General features: G+C 42.8%; 2 protein-coding genes across 13 annotated transcripts in view; one reads left to right on the forward strand and one right to left on the reverse strand.

The window, feature by feature from the left end:
• Positions 1–4,852, forward strand: part of MTMR1 (myotubularin related protein 1) — a 55,566-nt gene extending 50,714 nt beyond the window's left edge. For all 10 annotated transcript variants that reach the window (XM_084813706.1, XM_084813708.1, XM_084813707.1 and 7 more), the window contains one exon: positions 379–4,852. In XM_084813706.1, coding sequence (XP_084669832.1) covers positions 379–537 — 159 coding nt within the window. In that variant the 3' untranslated portion in view covers positions 538–4,852. The remainder of the gene's footprint in view (positions 1–378) is intronic.
• CD99L2 (CD99 molecule like 2) overlaps positions 3,825–17,876 on the reverse strand; it is a 79,148-nt gene continuing 65,096 nt past the window's right edge. For 2 of the 3 annotated variants that reach the window (XM_084813719.1, XM_084813718.1), the window contains 4 exons: positions 16,100–16,135; positions 13,659–13,778; positions 9,155–9,220; positions 3,825–8,160 (listed from right to left, as the gene is read on the reverse strand). In XM_084813719.1, coding sequence (XP_084669845.1) covers positions 8,093–8,160; positions 9,155–9,220; positions 13,659–13,778; positions 16,100–16,135 — 290 coding nt within the window. In that variant the 3' untranslated portion in view covers positions 3,825–8,092. Of the gene's footprint in view, positions 8,161–8,945; positions 9,221–13,658; positions 13,779–16,099; positions 16,136–17,876 lie in introns of those variants that run through there. The other variant, XM_084813717.1, reaches the window with a different exon arrangement.

The raw sequence follows: 17,876 nt of genomic DNA on the forward strand, positions 1-17,876 counted from the left end.
CTAACCTTCTCTATCCCTGTGCCTGGAGGCCCATCTTGCCCCTTCTCTATGGCCTTCTACTCTGATTCAAAGACCCACAGGGTCTTTTCCCACAGGTATTTGGTCTGCCAAACTGTTAATTTTAATATCCCTGATTGGTTAATTTAACTGTTATTTACTTCCTTTTTTATGTTTTATTGTTTATCTGCATTTTATTGTTGGTTTTAATATGTTTATTAGATTATATACTGCTTTGAGCATTTCTTTTAATGGAAAGGCAGTATAAACATGATTTTAATAAATACATAATATTTAAGTTGCAGTTTTGCATTTCTTGGGTTGAAAGATAAATCCAGGCATTTAGTCATTAAAAAAATCATCTGTCTTAATCTCTGATAGATGCCAATTCACCAGAATCTAAAAGAACTCCTTGCCATCAGAGCTGAGCTCCAGAAGAGGGTAGAAGAATTACAACGGGAAGCAGCAACACGCTCCATTTCGTCTTCATCGGACCGGGGTTCATCTCCTGTAGCCACACCAGTGCACACCTCAGTCTGATGTGAGACTAAGATCAAGATACAGTTATACTGTGGACACGTTCCAGCTGGCAGAAGACTCCCTCACCCCTGAGCGTTATGGGATGACATCACCTCTTCCTGCTGTCTGACTGTTAAACTAAGGCCAAAATTGTTTCCTTGCATTTAACACTGTAGAGGTTGGTGGTTGCTAGTTTTTTCTATTGTGTCTTTTTGATGTCTAACTGAATTTACAGTGGAAAAGTTAACCTTATCTTAAGTAACCCATAACAATGCAGTCGGAAACCAGGGATCCGTGTAATGGTGCAGAAAGCATGATGCTCTGTTTCCCAGTCAGAAGCCCTGAGGGTCTGCCAAACCTGCAGTGATCATAATTTCTGAAAGGGGAACCCACCTGGTTTCCTTGGTACTTAATATACTTTTTTTTAAGAGAAAAAGGCCGCAGCAAATATTGTTTCTTGGGACAGTTATAGATGACCTGATGCACTTTGAAATGATTTAATTTTTTAAAATTATAGTCAGTTGTATATTTTGAATAAACATGCAATTAAACAATGAACAGTATTTCCCAAGCATGAGACAGTTGGTAGTTGTAAAATAATCCTTTTGGAGCCTGGATTATTGAATATTTTTCCAAGTTTTCTGTAGGTACTGTCTACTTGCCATGCCATCGATATATACAAAGTAACTTCTTTAGTTTGCCTTTTCACCTAGCGAGACATTTAAAGGTGTGAATTCCTGATGCAAATACTTTATCATATCTTGTTAAAAAATCTGTGTACACGAGTCTTCTTCTTATTGCATATGAGTGTGTGCAAGGCCATACACTCTTTAAGCATGCATATGGACAATATTCTTTTCAAACATTTTGTAGAAGGTGGTAAATTGTAATGATGACAGATAAAACGTTTTAGGCAAAACAATCATAATTGGGTTCCTCTCGACAATAAAAGCCGTTGAGTTTTTGTCTTAGGTGTTTTCTACATTTTCTTCTCAGGAAGGTAGTGGGTTTATTTTATTTGCATTTCCTATGAAACATGCCAGTCAGCAGCATGGCTACCGCTGGTGGCAGAGGCACTAGGTGTGTATGGCAAATCTAGATTGGAGCAAGATGATCACAAGCTATGGGGGAGACCCAGGGCTTGCACTCCACACCTCTTCTGCGCTGTACTGCTGCCTACGCTCCAGCTCAGGAATGGCTAGGCAATTCTCTCTCTCTCTCTCTGTGTGTGTGTGTGTGTGTGTGTGTGTGTGTGTGAGAGAGAGAGAGAGAGAGATTGAGAGAGAGAGAGAGTTGGTGGTGCCATCTCCTATTTGGACTTCATTTGTGGCACATTTGCAGAAAAGGCTACAGCCCCTGCTATAAAGTGTGTTAAATATTTTCTCTCTTCTCTTTGACCAGAGCTAGTTTTATGCCCAGATTAAGTTCTTGAATTCCAGGACAAGATTTTAAAGGGTAGGTTCATATTGCAGGCGTGGGTGGGGAAGAGATTCCCCACAGGCTGCCAGTTCCTCATTCCTTTAAATATTAGGGCTACAGTCTAGAGAACTGTGCAGCTAGTTCTGTCTGTCTTTTAGTAGTTTGGACTAGTTTCCTCAAACAGCAGCCCCATTTTGCCACGTGGGAAGTTTCAAAAGCAATTTGTGATACAGCATGGAGATCTGTTCAAAGAAAAACATGAAAAGGCCCACTTGGTAGGCCATTTTGCTTTTAGTGAGTGACAACCAGATTGTTTTGTAGGGTTTAGAATACCGGGCATGACAGCATACAAGAATGTTGCTCAGCCAACAGATGTGTTCTACCTTTGGTCTCCTCTTTAAGATCAGGCAAAGCAGCACCCATGGTTTAGACTTCTTTAAAAAACAAAGAACCCCTTTCACCCCATTTAAAAGGTGTGAAAACCTTGGCTTTGTTTCTCATTCCTGTGCTAGAAATATCCTGGAAGTGAGCACTGTGGTGCAGGGAAGTATACTTTCCAGGATTCCCTCGGTACTGTTCCCTTTAAGCCGATTCAAATGGCCTGCCAGTCCAGAGAACCTGGAAGCTTTTATTGCTGTAAATGATCTTAGGAAAGCGTCCGCAGAGCACACACACAGACACAATGTTGTTGTACAAGTCAGTCTTTCATTTATTGTTTCCTGGTTTGTAGTTCAGCTATCAAGTTTGGATATTGCTCCCCTGTAATTCTTATATGCACTTTAGCAAAATGAGTCTGCCTTTTGACAGCATAATACACCATTTTCATCTGGGACAGATCATTTCTGTATTAGCGAAAGGTATGTATTGCTTAAATAAAAGCTTAGTGTCTTTTGGACACAGTCTACTTTTTCAATTTGCTGTCTGGATTCTCCTGCATTTTCTCTTTTTTGCCAAGTGTATCTGTTCGCTTTAGTTCCCTTTCCTGTTTGTAAAGTTATGCACTTCTCTTGGATGAACACCAATTCATGCAAATGTAAATAATCCATTCACCATGAGAATATATAGTGGGTGGGGCCATTCGCTATTTGTTGTGTGAGAAGGTGACTCTTGATGTTGTGGCCTTAAACGTTTTACTAAAGGAAGATGCATGCTAAGAAAGAGAGAGCGGTATGAACCAAGCCAAATTTTAAGCAAGCTAAAATGGCTAGGTCCTTACCAGTATTCTCATAATTTTGCACAATGCAGGAAATTGCTTTCCTTTTCTTTACTAAGGCATCTTCTCTTTGCTTGTAAGAATGTGTGTGTTTCAGGGCACACACATTCAGGGCACAAGAAGGGGTCTTATATACATCTTTTGGCCTAATGGAAGACTTTAATGCATATCACTTGACCTACTCTGGAACATCTGGCTGAGCTTATTTATGTGGCGTTTCAGCACACAGATAGTTTTAATTATGAAAATTAAAAAAAGAGTAGAAAAACAGAAATGGATCCCTTCCGGAGGTGTAGTACTACACAGTTGGCACTGCTACAGAGAAATCAGCCAGGAAAACCCAAACAAATTGTTGGTTGTGTGTACAGACAATGGAAAGAAGGTCTTAATGGGAAGAGGTTATAGTTCAGTGGCAGAGCACATGCTTTGCATGCAAAGGGTCCCCGGTTGAATCCCTGGCATCAGTTTTAAAGGAACGGCAGATAGCATGCCTGGAAAAGCTAGCTCTGCGTGTATGTCTGTGCCTGAGTGCTTGCAGAGCCACTGCCAGTTAGACGGTCCGATGCTTAGCTAGACCAGTGGCCTGACTCAAGGTGGTTTCAAATGTTCTATCCTTGTATGTCTTAGTGGCAGCAGTACACAACCTTAACCAGGAGCTGGCTTTTCTAAAGAGCTGCTGTGTGAAGAGGTTGGGGTTAGACCAAGGGTGCAGAACCTCTTTCATCAGCCTGAGGGCCAGCTTCCATTTCAGAGAAGCTCTAGGGGCTACATTCCAGTGGCAAAAGTGGCAGGGCCAAAACACCAGCAGTGGAATGGAATGTGTCCCCCGTAGCAAAAGGGATGGGGCAAATATACCAACATATTTTGGCATAAAGCTGTTACTGCCAGTAACTAAGCTTTAGGAGAGGCATTTCAGCCTTTTAAAATAGGGAAAAACCTGTACAAAACCCAGGAAGCCACCAAAAGATGGATGGTTGGGGGAAAGTGGGGGTGGCCATTTAGGATCCTGGGCTTGAGGTTCTGCACTCTTGGAGTAGACATTAGGCCTCCCCATCTCTCTAAAGTGGACTGCTGACAAGTTCTGCAGCTTGCTGCTACTCCGCACTCCTCTTTCACCCCTGGCTTAGCAACAGGGGAAGGGGCAAGTAATTTGAGGGGACAGACGGCCCTGGATGCCAAATTGTACAGCTATAGAGTTCTAAACAAGTACCTCCCTTTTGCTGTGCATTTCTATTCTCTGGATTTTATATTCTACCTAAAATGTACATTAAGGCATAACCATTTACCAAATCCATATAAAAAGGCGTTGGGGAAGGAAGTAGCTTAAAAGTGAATCTACTGGTATTTTTCTTAGTGGAATTACTGTTTCTGTTGTTGTTTTTTACAAAACAAATCTGCAATACATACACATCCCAAATGTCTAAGTGGTTAGTGGGTTATTTTTAACACTCATATGCACTGTATTTCAAGATTCAGATCAGTGGCAGGACAGTGCAGTAACAGAAACACAACAAAATTGACAGCTTACATCTACTGAAACATTTTCCATCACTGGCAAAAAGAAATAAGGAATTATGTTTTACTTCATCTATCTGAGAAAATGATTCCTAGTGCAAGTACTAGCGTCACAGTAACACTTATTTCCCCGCTATTTATCTAAAGATGCTCTACTTTATCCTATTCTAATCTTTGATGTACTTGACCAAGAAGTAAAAAAAAAAAGAGATGCTACAGTAGTTGGAAATATGCCATTATATAAATTCAGCTGTGTGGTATTGTTAGCGATGGACTTATTTGTGCTCTGCAAAATCTGCAAACCACAACCTTCCTAAAAAACCTACTCTACAGTATCTAAGGGCTACCTCAAATGTGGAAACCACCAAAATCACTTCTACGAGTGGTGCTCTACCAAACTGCTTTCCAGGTGCTTTGACCTACTCTGGCGGAGAGCCTCCACGTCACAAGGGTACAACCACGCAGAAGTAATTTTTAGTGGCTTCCATTCTGGTGGTTGTAATGTTTAAAGCCCTCTTCAATAAACAAGTAAGCTGCACTCCTTCTGTGATTTCCCTCTCTGTTTTAGTCCCATAGAAGCCAGCAGTAAAATGAGAACTTTGGAGAAAAAAAGCTTATCGTGGCATTGTCATGAGAGCTAAATACATTCAAAAGATAACGCATTTCTTTAAAGATACTGTAAAGCTTTTGAAATGCAAGTTAGGAAACAAAAACAGAGCAGAAGGAATTTGCACAGCTGTCATCAAACATCTAGGCTACAATTTTAAGCACACTGAAATCAGTGGGATTTACCTCAAAGCGAATATGTACAAAGTTGGGATCTTGAGAGTAAAATGTCCTCTTCTAGTTAAAGGCCCTAAGCCCCAATCTAGGTTTAATTATGGCCAATATGTTGTGGATAACAGCTGGTAACTCCATTTATATTCAGAGAGTCATCCAGCCAGTTCAGTGGGGCTCAGGTATATAGCATCCGCAACACAAGCAGATGCAGTTCTCCCTTGCTTGAGAGGGGCACCAATGTTTCCATATTCCTGTACAAACACCTATAAAAGCAAGGCCCCGCTATAAAAATCACTAAAGATTAGTTTATAAACAGACAAAAGCTGGATAGATAATTTATCTGCACAGGTTATTTTTCACCGCCTCGTAATGCATACTATGGATAGGAGATGTGCATAATTTTAAAATATATATATTTATATATAGTACACCCTTTCTGTTGACTCACTAACATCACTAATTATTCATCACAAGATGAGAAAGTGTACATCTTGCTACAGTGGTGAAATGCTGGACTCTTAAGAGCTTAGCCTAAAAATAATCAACATGGGCCAGATTTTGATCTCAGTTACTCCACAGCTCAGTAGCAGAGTGCATTCTTTGTATTGATAGGGCTCCAAGTTCCTGGTATATCTAGTGAAATATCTCAAGTAACAGATCTGAAAAAGACCTCTGAGATCCTGAAGTGCTACTGTGCTAGTTGCGATGTGGCTCTGTGCAAGACTCCTCTTAATCTTGTAAATTGTAAGAAATGCCAGGATTTGTTAGGGGGTGGGACAGATGGACTTTTATCAACCCCCACTCCCTGAACTGGCAGCATTAGAAATAGTAACTGGAGGAGTAAATAACACGAATGGGATTTGGGATTTCGTATTGCAAGACAATCAGTAATTGAGTGACGTCCTCACTAAACATTACAATATCAATGTCCATTACAGTTACAATATCACATTCATGTTGGGTTTATCCCTTGCAGTCTCCCTGTTGCTGGGGTGTCAAGAGAAGGTACCAAGTGTGAGCTTTCGTTAAAACATTCAGATGTCAAAGTGAATATCCTCCCTCAACTGAGATTATTAATAAGTCTCAATCTAGAGAAACAACACGTGAAAAAAATGTTCCTGGATTGTACCACTCCAAATTGGGAGAGGGAGACTGCATGACTGCTCCCCTATATAGAAAATGAAGCATTTCACCGACACCTACTTTTCTATGTACCTTTTTTGAAATATGGGGAGCATTCAGTCATGTGGCACACATATAACCCCATCATCATCCAGACCATCTGCAGGCTAAAGTGGTACAGTCCATGAACCATTTTATCACACAATGTTTTTTTTTGTCTAGGCCAGGTCTGAGTGGTGGATCCATATGATTAGAAGAATGTGATAGGCAGTAAAATGTGGACCCACATTACTATGGAAAATATTGTATGTGACTAGGCTTTGAAACTTTTCTCCCCCCACCCCCAAATGTTTAAGATTGGGAAGTTATTAAACATTTGATCTATCAAACACTGTTGCGTTGCATTTTGTCGCTTAATTTCCTTAAGCAAAAGCTCACGTTTATTTTACTGGATTTTAGCCAACCCACATATTCAGCTCAGTTCTACTGGTACCTGGATGCCTGCACTCTACTTCAGACTTTCTGGATCATGGGGGCAAAACTGGGCTGAGCGTGTAAGCTGACAGTTGCACCACAGCATCCTCAGCCACAGTACCTCTCAAATTGCCCAGTGCCGCAAACCAGCATGAGCTAAGCTTGCAATTCCTGAAACTCAAACACTATAAGTGTGCTCCAGAGCTGGAGCAAGAGAGAACACAACCTGGAGCCCATGCTGTCCATCTAAGTCTATGGAATTATACAAGGTGGGGAAAGTTTTCTTTTCTGTGGCCAGTGTGAGAGCTTATCAAAGTTAGGTACAGCTCTGATTCTGGCCTCCTGAAACCTCCCTGGATTTTTAATAGGAAACACTGCATGCACAACTACTACCTGCATAGGATTCTGGTAGCAAAAAATTAGGTTGTTTATAGCTATAGTGAAGCCCAGTTGTATGGGGTAATGTTCAATTGCTGTCCTCTGTCAAATGAAGACCTACCCCACAGGCACTTGTATATCTTGAGGTCTAGCTACACCAAGGGCTAACTCCACCCTCCCAACACCCACGTAACTTGCACTGCTGTCAGTGGAAGCTGCATGCTTATGCCAACAGCTGAAATTCAGCTGAAGGTCATTGTATAAAGGTTTTTTAAATGGTTTGCTTTGGATTGTTAATTTACAGGCACTTCATTTGTTCTCACACCTGTAGTCACTACCCCAGCTGCTTTTTTTGCCTTCATGAAATTCTCTTATCTCTACTATGAAATACCACTTTGAAGCACCCTTGTATTTTGTATTTAACCTGACAAAACTCCTACATGACTATGTCAATGTAAACCTACAACTCTTCACAAAAAATAAAATCAGGAAAACATTTCAACCAGCCTATAGCCTACCACAATAAGAAGCTTGTCCTAGTCAGAAGAACGCACATTAAATAGCTTTGGATCCAAATTAAATGTTTGTAAAAAGCTAAATTACAAGCGAGTGAGTGTGTGTGTGTGTGTGTGTGTGTGTTGCCTTTGACTGATTCTTTTCCAGCCCAAGCCTGCATCAGACTTTGGCATTTTCTTGCGGTGGAGGTGGTTCTGCCGACTGTGGTTCTAGGACGGAATATTTAACTATGGAGGAAAGAGGAAAAGGTAAGACGTGACCCCATATCACTGTAAAAAGAAATATTGAGTACATGAGCAATCACTGCTTGCAACTATAGGACAGGAGTGGGCAGAAAGTAGATCTCCAGATGTTTTAGACTTCAACTCCCAGCATTCCTGACCATTGGCCATGCTGGCAAAGGCTTTTGAGATTTGAAGTCCAAAACATCTGGAGATCTACCTTCTGCCCACCCCTGCTGTGGGATACTACCTCTGTGTGCCTCAGCTGTCCTGGTATGTGATGCCATGGAGGCACTAGCTTATGCTGTTGCTGCCTCCATAAGCTCCCAGTTGGATTAAGTGCCACCAGTATGAAGCAGTCCTAAATTCTGATTTGTGTAACAATTCAACACATTAAAATGTTATAGAAGTGCCTCTCCCATTTACTAGAATGGGGGTAGACAAACCTAGTGCTCTCCGGATGTTTTGGACTACAATTCACATAAGCCTTGGCCAATGGCTGGGGTGTATGGAAGTTGTAGTCCAAAGTATCTGGAGGGCATCAGGTTGCCTACCCCTGCATTAGAGGAACCCCTCTTAGATTGTGTTAACTTGTTTCCAGAACAAGTATCCATTATTTGGTTCCAGTTCAGGTTCCATTTTATGCCACAAATATTTCTTGAAAGCAGTATTTCTCCTATAATCTTCCTTTATTAGTAAGAGCTTTAATAGGGTCATCCAAACAGAACTGTTTCATTTTCCTAGTGGCTTAATCCTACATTACATTGGCCAGTCAGCCATCAACCTGAACAGTTCGGATTTCTCCCATTTTCCACTATGAACATGATTGGTAGAAATTTGGCTAATATGTGGAACACCTTCTCAACAACTGAGAGCAACTTAATTTATCTGGATACCACATGTACCGTTGAAATCATCAGTAAACTGGCCTTTGCTATCTTCCCAAAGTTGTCAATGGGACTACCCCAGCATGAAGTAGCTTGCCCAAAAGATACCTCACCTTGCGGTTCTTCAGTCACCACAGCTTCCATGTTTTCTCCTTTCACATACTCTGCATTCAGACCCTCTGAAAACAGTAAAGAGTGGAAAATATTGACACTCAAAGAGCAATACATGCAAAGGTGTTGAGGAATGAAGGATTTATGCCAACAGCTTGTGTGTGTGTGTATTATCCCTCTACTTGAAGCCTCACAACAATCCTGTGAGGTAGTTTAGGCCAAGAGATAACTCACCCAGTGAATTTTGTGCCTAAACTGGATATCCCTGGTCAAACATCAGTCCGCTATCCCATATTGCCTCTCTGTAACAGCACCTGTTTTTACTTACTAGACATTATGGATGAGAGATGCAGAGTTGCTCTTTTGAGATGTTTTCAGGTGCATCTTTGGGGAAAATCCAAGTTAGGTGGAGATTGTGGCTGGTCATTGTTTCGGAAAAAAAATAAAAGAAAATTGGGACCTTAAGCAGGTGCCAAAGGAGAATTTCTTCATACAAATGAAATGCCCAACGTGTTTCAACAAACATCTTCATCGAGCAACTCTAAATATCAATAGGCAGAAAGTAAAGTCAAAGAGAACAGTAAACAATTCTATAAAAGACTTGTACAACCTTCATAAGAAAACTATCATAGTACAAACCATATGGATCAAGGGAATACGCAGCACAAAAGTGTGGCTGCTCTTGTTCTGGAGAACTAAAAGCTAGCACTTAGTATTCTTTTTTACCTGGTGATTGTCCTTAGCAGACTACAGTGAAGATAGGAAAACACTCTGGTATTTAAACCCTCTTACGGCGCAATCCTATCTGGATAGGTGGCCGCCTACGAACTTGGAGGCGACCACGTATCCAATGCAGGGCAGCAGCAGTGTGGAGGGGATCGTCCCCACCGTGCTTCAGCTGCCCTGCATTCATGGCTAGACAGCTGATTTCGGCTGTCTAGCTGCGAGAAGGCAAAGCAGGGGGTGGGGTGGAGTCCAGACGACACATAGGAAGCATTGGAAAGGCACTTCCACCCTCCCCACCCCCAGGAATGCTCCGTTTTCACTGCTCTGCACTCCTCGTCCGAGTGCGGACCATGGGGCTGTTCCGCGCTGCCTATGAGGCAGCGCAGGTGGTGAAAAGTTGGTTCTTACTTGAAGGTCCGCCTACACCCATATCAGCCTGCCCGCACTTTAAGATCAGACAGAGAGGCCCTTCTCATTTGCCCACCCATGAGAGCAGTCAGGTGGGTGAACACACGCGAGAGGGCCTTCTCTGCAGTGGCCCCACATCTTCGGAACAAGCTGCTGTCAGAGGTCCGCCATGCCCTGTCAATGCAGACTTTTAAGACGGCCTTGAAAACATTATTTTACCTTGGCCTTCTATTAATATGACTGCTACTGCTGCTGCTAACATCATTGTTGGTTTTAATTGTTGCCTTTTATTGTTTTTATCACTTTTAATACTTTAACTGTTTTTATGTATTTTATTGTTGTAAGCCACCTTGGGAGGGCTTCTGCCCTGAAAGGCGGCCAAGAAATATTTTAAATAAATAATAAATAAAAATTCCCAGGGAGCCGACCTATCCTATGGCCATCTAGCCGCTGACTAGCGGCCATAGGATTGTGCCCTTAGTTAAGTAGTACTTCAAGGAACATGTAGTGTGAATTAAAGGTGCACCTTTTGATACAGGAGGATTTTTGAATTGGTGAGTAAAAAAGGAGATACTTTGCATTTGGCTTGCTAAGCTTTGCAATTTATTTACACTGATTTTTATGTCTTTTCAACAGAATTTTAAAGTAGTATTAAAGGGCTTTTTCAGTTGCATTTTGGAGTTAGTAGTATGAATGTTTTGCTTACATAATAGTCTGTGTATGTATTTGGATTTAGGCCAGATATGGAAGGCTGCTTAACAATTATTCATTTAGCAATCTGTTGCTAATAGCCCTTTTTGAAAAAGGATTCCAGATGTTGTCTCGATGGTTAGAATCAAGATACATAACAGTTTCTGGTTTTATCCTCTTGGTACTCCAATGGTGTTCTTAGGAGTGGTGTTCCAACCATTTATAGAACGATGATAATAGTGTTCTTTGTGACTTTCTTATCCACCAGTGTTTACAGTTGCCACACTGATGACTTCTGCTGAAACATGTTGAGCAATTCAATTATATTAATAATACCTTCAGCACTTGCTTGACATTCGTTGCTCCCCCATCTTGCTTTTTTGGCTGGTTTTACTACTCCCTTGCCTTAAAAAAAAAAAATCATTTATGATACGAAGGAGCATCAAGCTGCAAGCTAATGTGATGCAACTATTCCAGCTTGAAGATCTATGCCATAATTCTAACCCTCTTCTTACCATCATTTCCATGCGTAGCCTGAACGTACAAAGAAGTGGGATTATGCTGGCTGGCCCTGCCTCTGATTCTCACAGGCTCCATCATTGGGCCAAATGTGAGAATGGGGTTTCGATGAGTATACAGCTTGCTCAGATGTCCCACATAATCTGAAATGCCGATCGCTCCCCTCCACAGTCTGTGCATGGAGACGAAGGGGAGAAGGGGCCTCCTGCGACGGGGAGGTGGCACGCACCATATGCTGGAGGACAGAGGGACTCCAAACTGGATGTAAGCTCCAGCAGCCCCCACATTGTCACTCGGGATTTTGACATGTACTTTGTTTATGTGCGAAGTTGGTACGCTAAGTGCCCTATTACATGTGCCACCTCAGGCAGAAGCTTAGTCTGCCTCTGTGGGTGGTCTGATCCTGAAGTTGCTGTTGCAGTACCGGGTCAGTCGCCTTCTTCCATGTTCATATGAATAGAATATGAACATGGACACTTGTTCCAGCTGCTAAAAAGTGCAAAAAGCAGCTAAACATCATGTATGAATCTGTCCAGACACAGTCCATGTGTCCGTGTGCTACAGCCCTGGGGTTCCTGCACAGCCCAGGCCCCTCCCTGCTCCCGTGTGTTTTGCCAGGATAACACCAACTAGTCTTATGTTCCCCAATAAAAAGTCAATTCAGCGTCAGCTGCCTCGCCAGCCTCTGCTGTGCATTGCAATGCATCTAAGGCCTGACATTATCCCAGCATGCCACGTCTGACGGCTTAAATTAATCCTCCTTTATAATTAACTTTAATTTCCTGCCATCTTTCTAGGGTTTTGCCTTCTCTCAGTGCTTTATCAAAGCTTTTCCTAGAATTCTTAAATGTTTGTTCTCTAAAATATCACTGACAAGGCAGAGAAACGACACAAGTGGGGGGTGAGGGTGGACTATGTTTCATCACATTCCTCTTGACTTTTCCTGCTGACTTAATTTACTCAGGCACACACCTGTTTGTTTTAGACACCCTGGTGAAAATAGCAATTTGGCTGCAGAAGAATGGGCCCACTCCCTTTCCCCGCCGCCAGCAAAGGGAGATGGGCAAGGGCTTTGGAGGCATTTCGAAACGAGCAATCCTCACTATTACGCCCTCAGAAATTCTGGACTACTATTCCCCCGAAGAAGTTTCAGGCGAGCAGCGTTTTGATAAGGTCGTTTTCACAAGACTGCCTTAGCGTGGGTTGCCTCATTGGCAGAACAGAGAGCAGGAGAAAACTAGTTTAAAATGGGCTCTACATTCTAACCAATGTAGATTAGACATTTAAATTACAACGCGAGAACAATTTTAAGTGTCACTTGTGAAAACGGCCTACTGGCTGAATTACCCCTGTATGCCAAGGAATTCTCATGGAAACATATCCATGTGGTAGGAATGTGACTCGACAATGCCTATCACATATCAGTAACAGTTCTGTGGGCCAGCCAACACATTCGCCTCTTAATAGTAAACTTGCGTAAAGGAGCCTCTACATGCCTGTTGCTGTTACTGATTCTCATAGCCACTACAAGAGAACACAGCTTCAGCACCCCCTCTTCCAGCCTCCCCACGAGGAGGCGGATGCTGCTGCAAATTCATCATCGTAACAGCCTTGCTTTTTCTTGCTAGGAATTGGTCATTCATTGGGAGTCTTTGTTCCATGTTCTCTGCTTTCCACTAGTTGGGAACAGAAACTACAGGCACTGAACAACTTTCCTTTCACTCTAGACACACCTTGATTTAATCGCTACCCTTTACTGTTTTGTCACTACTCTCTTTTCATTCCTGTTGTTTCCAGTCAAGTATTCTTTTAAAATGTTTTAATTGTTTCAATTATGAGGTTTTATTCTTTTATATTGCTGTTCACCACTCCGAGAACGTTGATGTGGAGCGGCATATAAATATTGTAAATAAAATAAAATAAAGCATTGACAGCGGAAATAGATTGAATACCTTGACTCTGTTCTAAAGTTAAGCACCACACTTGCTGTTCTCCACCTCTGTTACGGACATTCCCTCCTGCAATGCATAGGTTCCAGCATGTGACCATGGTGGTGGTGAGGGGCGCACTGGGCCATAAACTCAGCCAACTGGGAGCTTCACTCCAACTAACAGTGAGGCCTGTGCTTCATTCTCAGGGGTAGGAGGAATTGGGGGCACTTACGTTGTATGCTGAAGCAGAACTTCTTTTGCTGGTAGGAGATGTAGCTGCTCACAGCACCAATGAGGGCCATGGCAAGGCCACTGACGATACCAGCAATTGTTCCCGTCTCTACTAGGGCACCTGCAAAAGCCCAGGGACAGAAACATGCGAATGCTGAAATGCATCTTGGAAGAAGAAATATAACACAGGTCTTCACCGACTTCTCCATTCCTACTATACCAATCAACATCCTGCTATCATGTTGGTTTCCTAAGAGGGTACTACTACATAAACGAACCTTGTGTTTGCTTGCTCTCCGACCCACTCCGATTCAATGAATTACATTCTCTTTTCTGCAAATCGTAGTTTGCTGTTAAATCTGCAAGGGTAAACAAGCATTTGTATTTGCCCTCCAGACCAGGACTGTAGACAACAATTTGAAGTTGGTTTGTGATCCTGGTTTATAGGATAAGCATAAAGGGCAGTTTCTCCATTCAAATATAGGAGCCATCATTTGTGCTTGCCCTCCAAGCCAGGATTACAAACCAACTTCAAACTGTGGTCTGCAATGGTGGGCTGAAGGGAAGCCACGGTTTGCCAGTTCAGATGTAACAGTAAACTATCGTTTGCCCTCCAAACCAGCAAACTACAGTTTGAAGTTGTAATCCTGGTTTGGCAGTAACTAATACAACTGGAATTTGTATGGGAGGAAGGATCACATCGTACCATGCCATGGCTTGGCGTTACAGCTGAACTCAGCTAGCAAGTTCCCATGTATCTGTTAATACAGGGCCTTATGCCAGGATCCCTCAGTATGTTAACATATCTTCCACAAACAGAAGGGCCTTTTTGGTTGTTGCCTCGGTGTTGGGGAGCTCACTCCTTCAAGAGTTGTGTTGACCCTGAATTTCAGATGACTCTGCCTGATTATAGAGGCCTTGGGATAGTCTGAAAGGTGAAATGTGAAGGGCTGCTTATTGGACTGCAAGGGGTTTACAGCTTATGCTACCGTGACACCTTCACTTGATGTAAAAATATTGCCAGGAGCCACCTTCCTGAAGAAGCTAGGATGTAAGTATTTTAAAATAACCAACCAACATGATGTGTTGGCAACTTTTGCTACATTTTCAGTGCAAGACTATGCAATTATATAGACTGTGGCTCAGTAGTTTCCTCCTTTCATAAGAAAACCAGCATGGTGAGCAGTTGTAAGTAACAAAACTAGGGTTAATAGGTTTGGTAGTTCACAAGTCCCTCATAATGTGGACAAGGGTGATTTGGGTCATACTGTTACACAGTTGTTCACGGTATTGAAAGAGAAGAGCAAGTCCCAGGAAGAAGCCTACATTGGAACCCATCATTCTACTTAAGAACATAAGAAGAGCCATGCTGGATCAGACCAAGGGTCCATCTAGTCCAGCATTCTGTTCATACAGTGGCCAACCAGCTGTTGATTGGGAACCCACAAGCAGGGCATGAGCACAACAGCACCCTCCCACCCATGTTTCCCAGCAACTGGTGTACATAGGCTCATAGCCTCTGGTACTGGAGGTAGCACGTAGCCATCAGGACTAGTAGCCGTTGTTAGCCTTTTCCTCCAGACATTTGTCCAACCCCCTTTTAAAGCCATCCAAACTGGTGGCCATCACTACATCTTGTGGTAGCAGATTCCATAGTTAAACTATGTGCTGTGTGAAGAAGTCCTTCCTTTTACCTGTCCTGAATCTCCCACCAATCAGCTTCATGGGATGACCCCTGGTTCTAGTATTTTGAGAGAGGGAGAAAAATGTCTCCCTGCCCACATTCTCCACACCATGCATAATTTTGTAGACCTCTGTCATGTCTCCCCTTACCCTCCTTTTTCCAAGCTAAACAATCCCAGCTGTTGTAACCTTCTCTCATGGGGGAGATGCTCCAGCCCCTCCATCATTTTAGTTGCTCTTATCTGCACTTTTTCCAGCTCTACAATACTTTTTTTAGGTATGGTGACCAGAACTGGACATAGTATTCCAAGTGTGGTCGCACCATAGATTTGTATAGGGGCAGTATGATGTTGGCAGTTTTATTCTCAATCCCTTTTCTAATTACACCTAACATGGAATTTGCCTTTTTTTACAGTGGCCGTACACTGGGTTGACATCTTCATCGAGCTGTCCACCACAACCCCAAGATCTCTTTCTTGGTGGGTCACTGTTAGCTCAGATCCCATCAGGCTATACTTGAAATTGGGATCTCTTGCCCCAACGTGCATCCCTTTGCACTTGCTTACACTCACTGCAGTTGCCAGTTAGATGCCCATTCTCCCAGTTTGGAGAGATCCTTTTGGAGCTCTTCATAATCCTATTGGTTTTAACCACCCTAAATAATTTTGTGTCATCCGCAAACTCGGCCACTTAAGTTATAAGAAGAAGGATCTTTGAAGTCAAAAAGGAGCTGTGACTTCTAGAACGGCAGTCACTCACCATCATTATAATTGCTGTCGCCACTGCCGCCACCTCCTAGAATTAATAACAATAACATTTGGCATTTATTTAGCACTTTCACAATTGTTTGAAGAGCTTCATATACCTTAATGCTTACAACCACCCTCTAAGGAAGGTCAGGCTTATTATCCCCATTTTACAGATAGGGGCTGGAAGGCTGAGGCCAAAAGACAGTGAAGCTGTTGCATTTTGAAAACTACTGAACAGTTCTGGTACATTTTCTAGATAAACTGAAGCAGAAAGGACTGGAAGAGAGGCTCAGTAGAATGGCAATATGTCCAGCTAGTTTACAGATGCTGCTTTTTCGCAGAGTGGCTGCTTGGAAGTATCATCCTTTGTTCTTCTTTGTGAATAGGGTCCATGATGACTGGACGCCACCGCCCCCCCCCGCCCCAAATCCTGCCCTCCTCATTTGAACATCTGAAGCTGCCTGTTATTCTCAAGGCTGTGTGCCCTGTGAGTCTATGTGAGCGCAGTGTGCAGAATGCAGCTTTCATTAAAAACAACAACACAGATTTCTAGATCTCACAGATACAATTAAACACTTTCAAGCATGTGAGCAATGTCTGCAGAAGTCTCAGAAGCCAAGAGCAACGGTGAAATAAAAATCTCTAGTGGTTGGGGGCAGGTACTCTGTGCTGCTGCCTCCTCCCGTGACTAGCAAAACTGCAAAATAAATTATTACAAATAAGGGAATATGCACATTTGCACAGTTTGCATAATTTATACAGAATTCAGCTTTTCTTGGCTCAGCTTCAATTGTCTGGGCACAGAATTTAAACTTTATTTTTTAAAGCACACACAGCCCCATTTGTACTGTTTGTACGGCTGTTCATCTAGTCCAGCATGCTCCTCCTAGAAGGACCTCTTCAAGTTCAGCCCTCTAGTTCAAAGAAAGGGTTTAAGCCTTCCAGCCAGCCTGCCTACTCTCAAAGCAGCACTTCCAGACCGAGTCTGCCGGCTGCAATCTCTGTGTGGCTAGCTGCCAACGCAGCTCTCTTGGGGCTATTTTTCAACACGGCTTTTTTTCCGCTCTGGGATTGTTTGGGGAATGTTTTCCACAGAAACACGTGAAAAGTGGGACAGTGGGAAAGGTCTATGAGCAGAATGCTAAGCTCCTGCCCGGTACTATTTCCTGTAAAACGCATGGGTTTTCAGCCCTGACGTCATGCATGCCCTGCATTTGCCTCCATGGAAATTGTTCTGTCGAGAGACAGTTGATCTACAACTTGAAGTTGAAGGCGAGGACAAGTTGGGGGCGGGGATTGTGTCCTCCCAAGTATCACATGACTTTCTCCCCCTAAGGCCAGTTCCACAGAGCATGGGGATGTAGAAATCCTAGGGCAATTTTAATTATCTTCTGATATGTTGATGAAGGAAGTTGTGGGTAGGGGTGGGTGTTCTGCAATTGCAGCCTTGCGCGCGCACACATACGGCTAGCCCTCGTATTAATTAACCAGCTGCTGCCTCAGTAGCACTGCATTGAGCAATAAATGAGATTGATTATAAATTTAGCGCTGTGCGCAGTCAAGACGTGGGTGTGGTTTGCAGAGACTGGAGGCTTTGTCTGCAAATTTCTGCACTCTGCAGCATAAGCAGCAGTTTTTCTTCTCTTCCTCTCTCCCTCCCTCCTCTCCACTTTGGAAAAAATGCTGGGGTGGTTTGAAAGAAAGGCTCCTTTGTGGCATGCTGAGAGTTGGCAATGCGAGATCATCTGATGCATCAAACGCAGTGATAAGCACCAACCAGGGTCCGC

Source organism: Heloderma suspectum, chromosome 9, assembly GCF_057233095.1.
Source record: "Heloderma suspectum isolate Gila_16-S chromosome 9, 16-S_ref, whole genome shotgun sequence".
Classification (NCBI taxonomy): Eukaryota; Metazoa; Chordata; class Lepidosauria; order Squamata; family Helodermatidae; genus Heloderma; species Heloderma suspectum.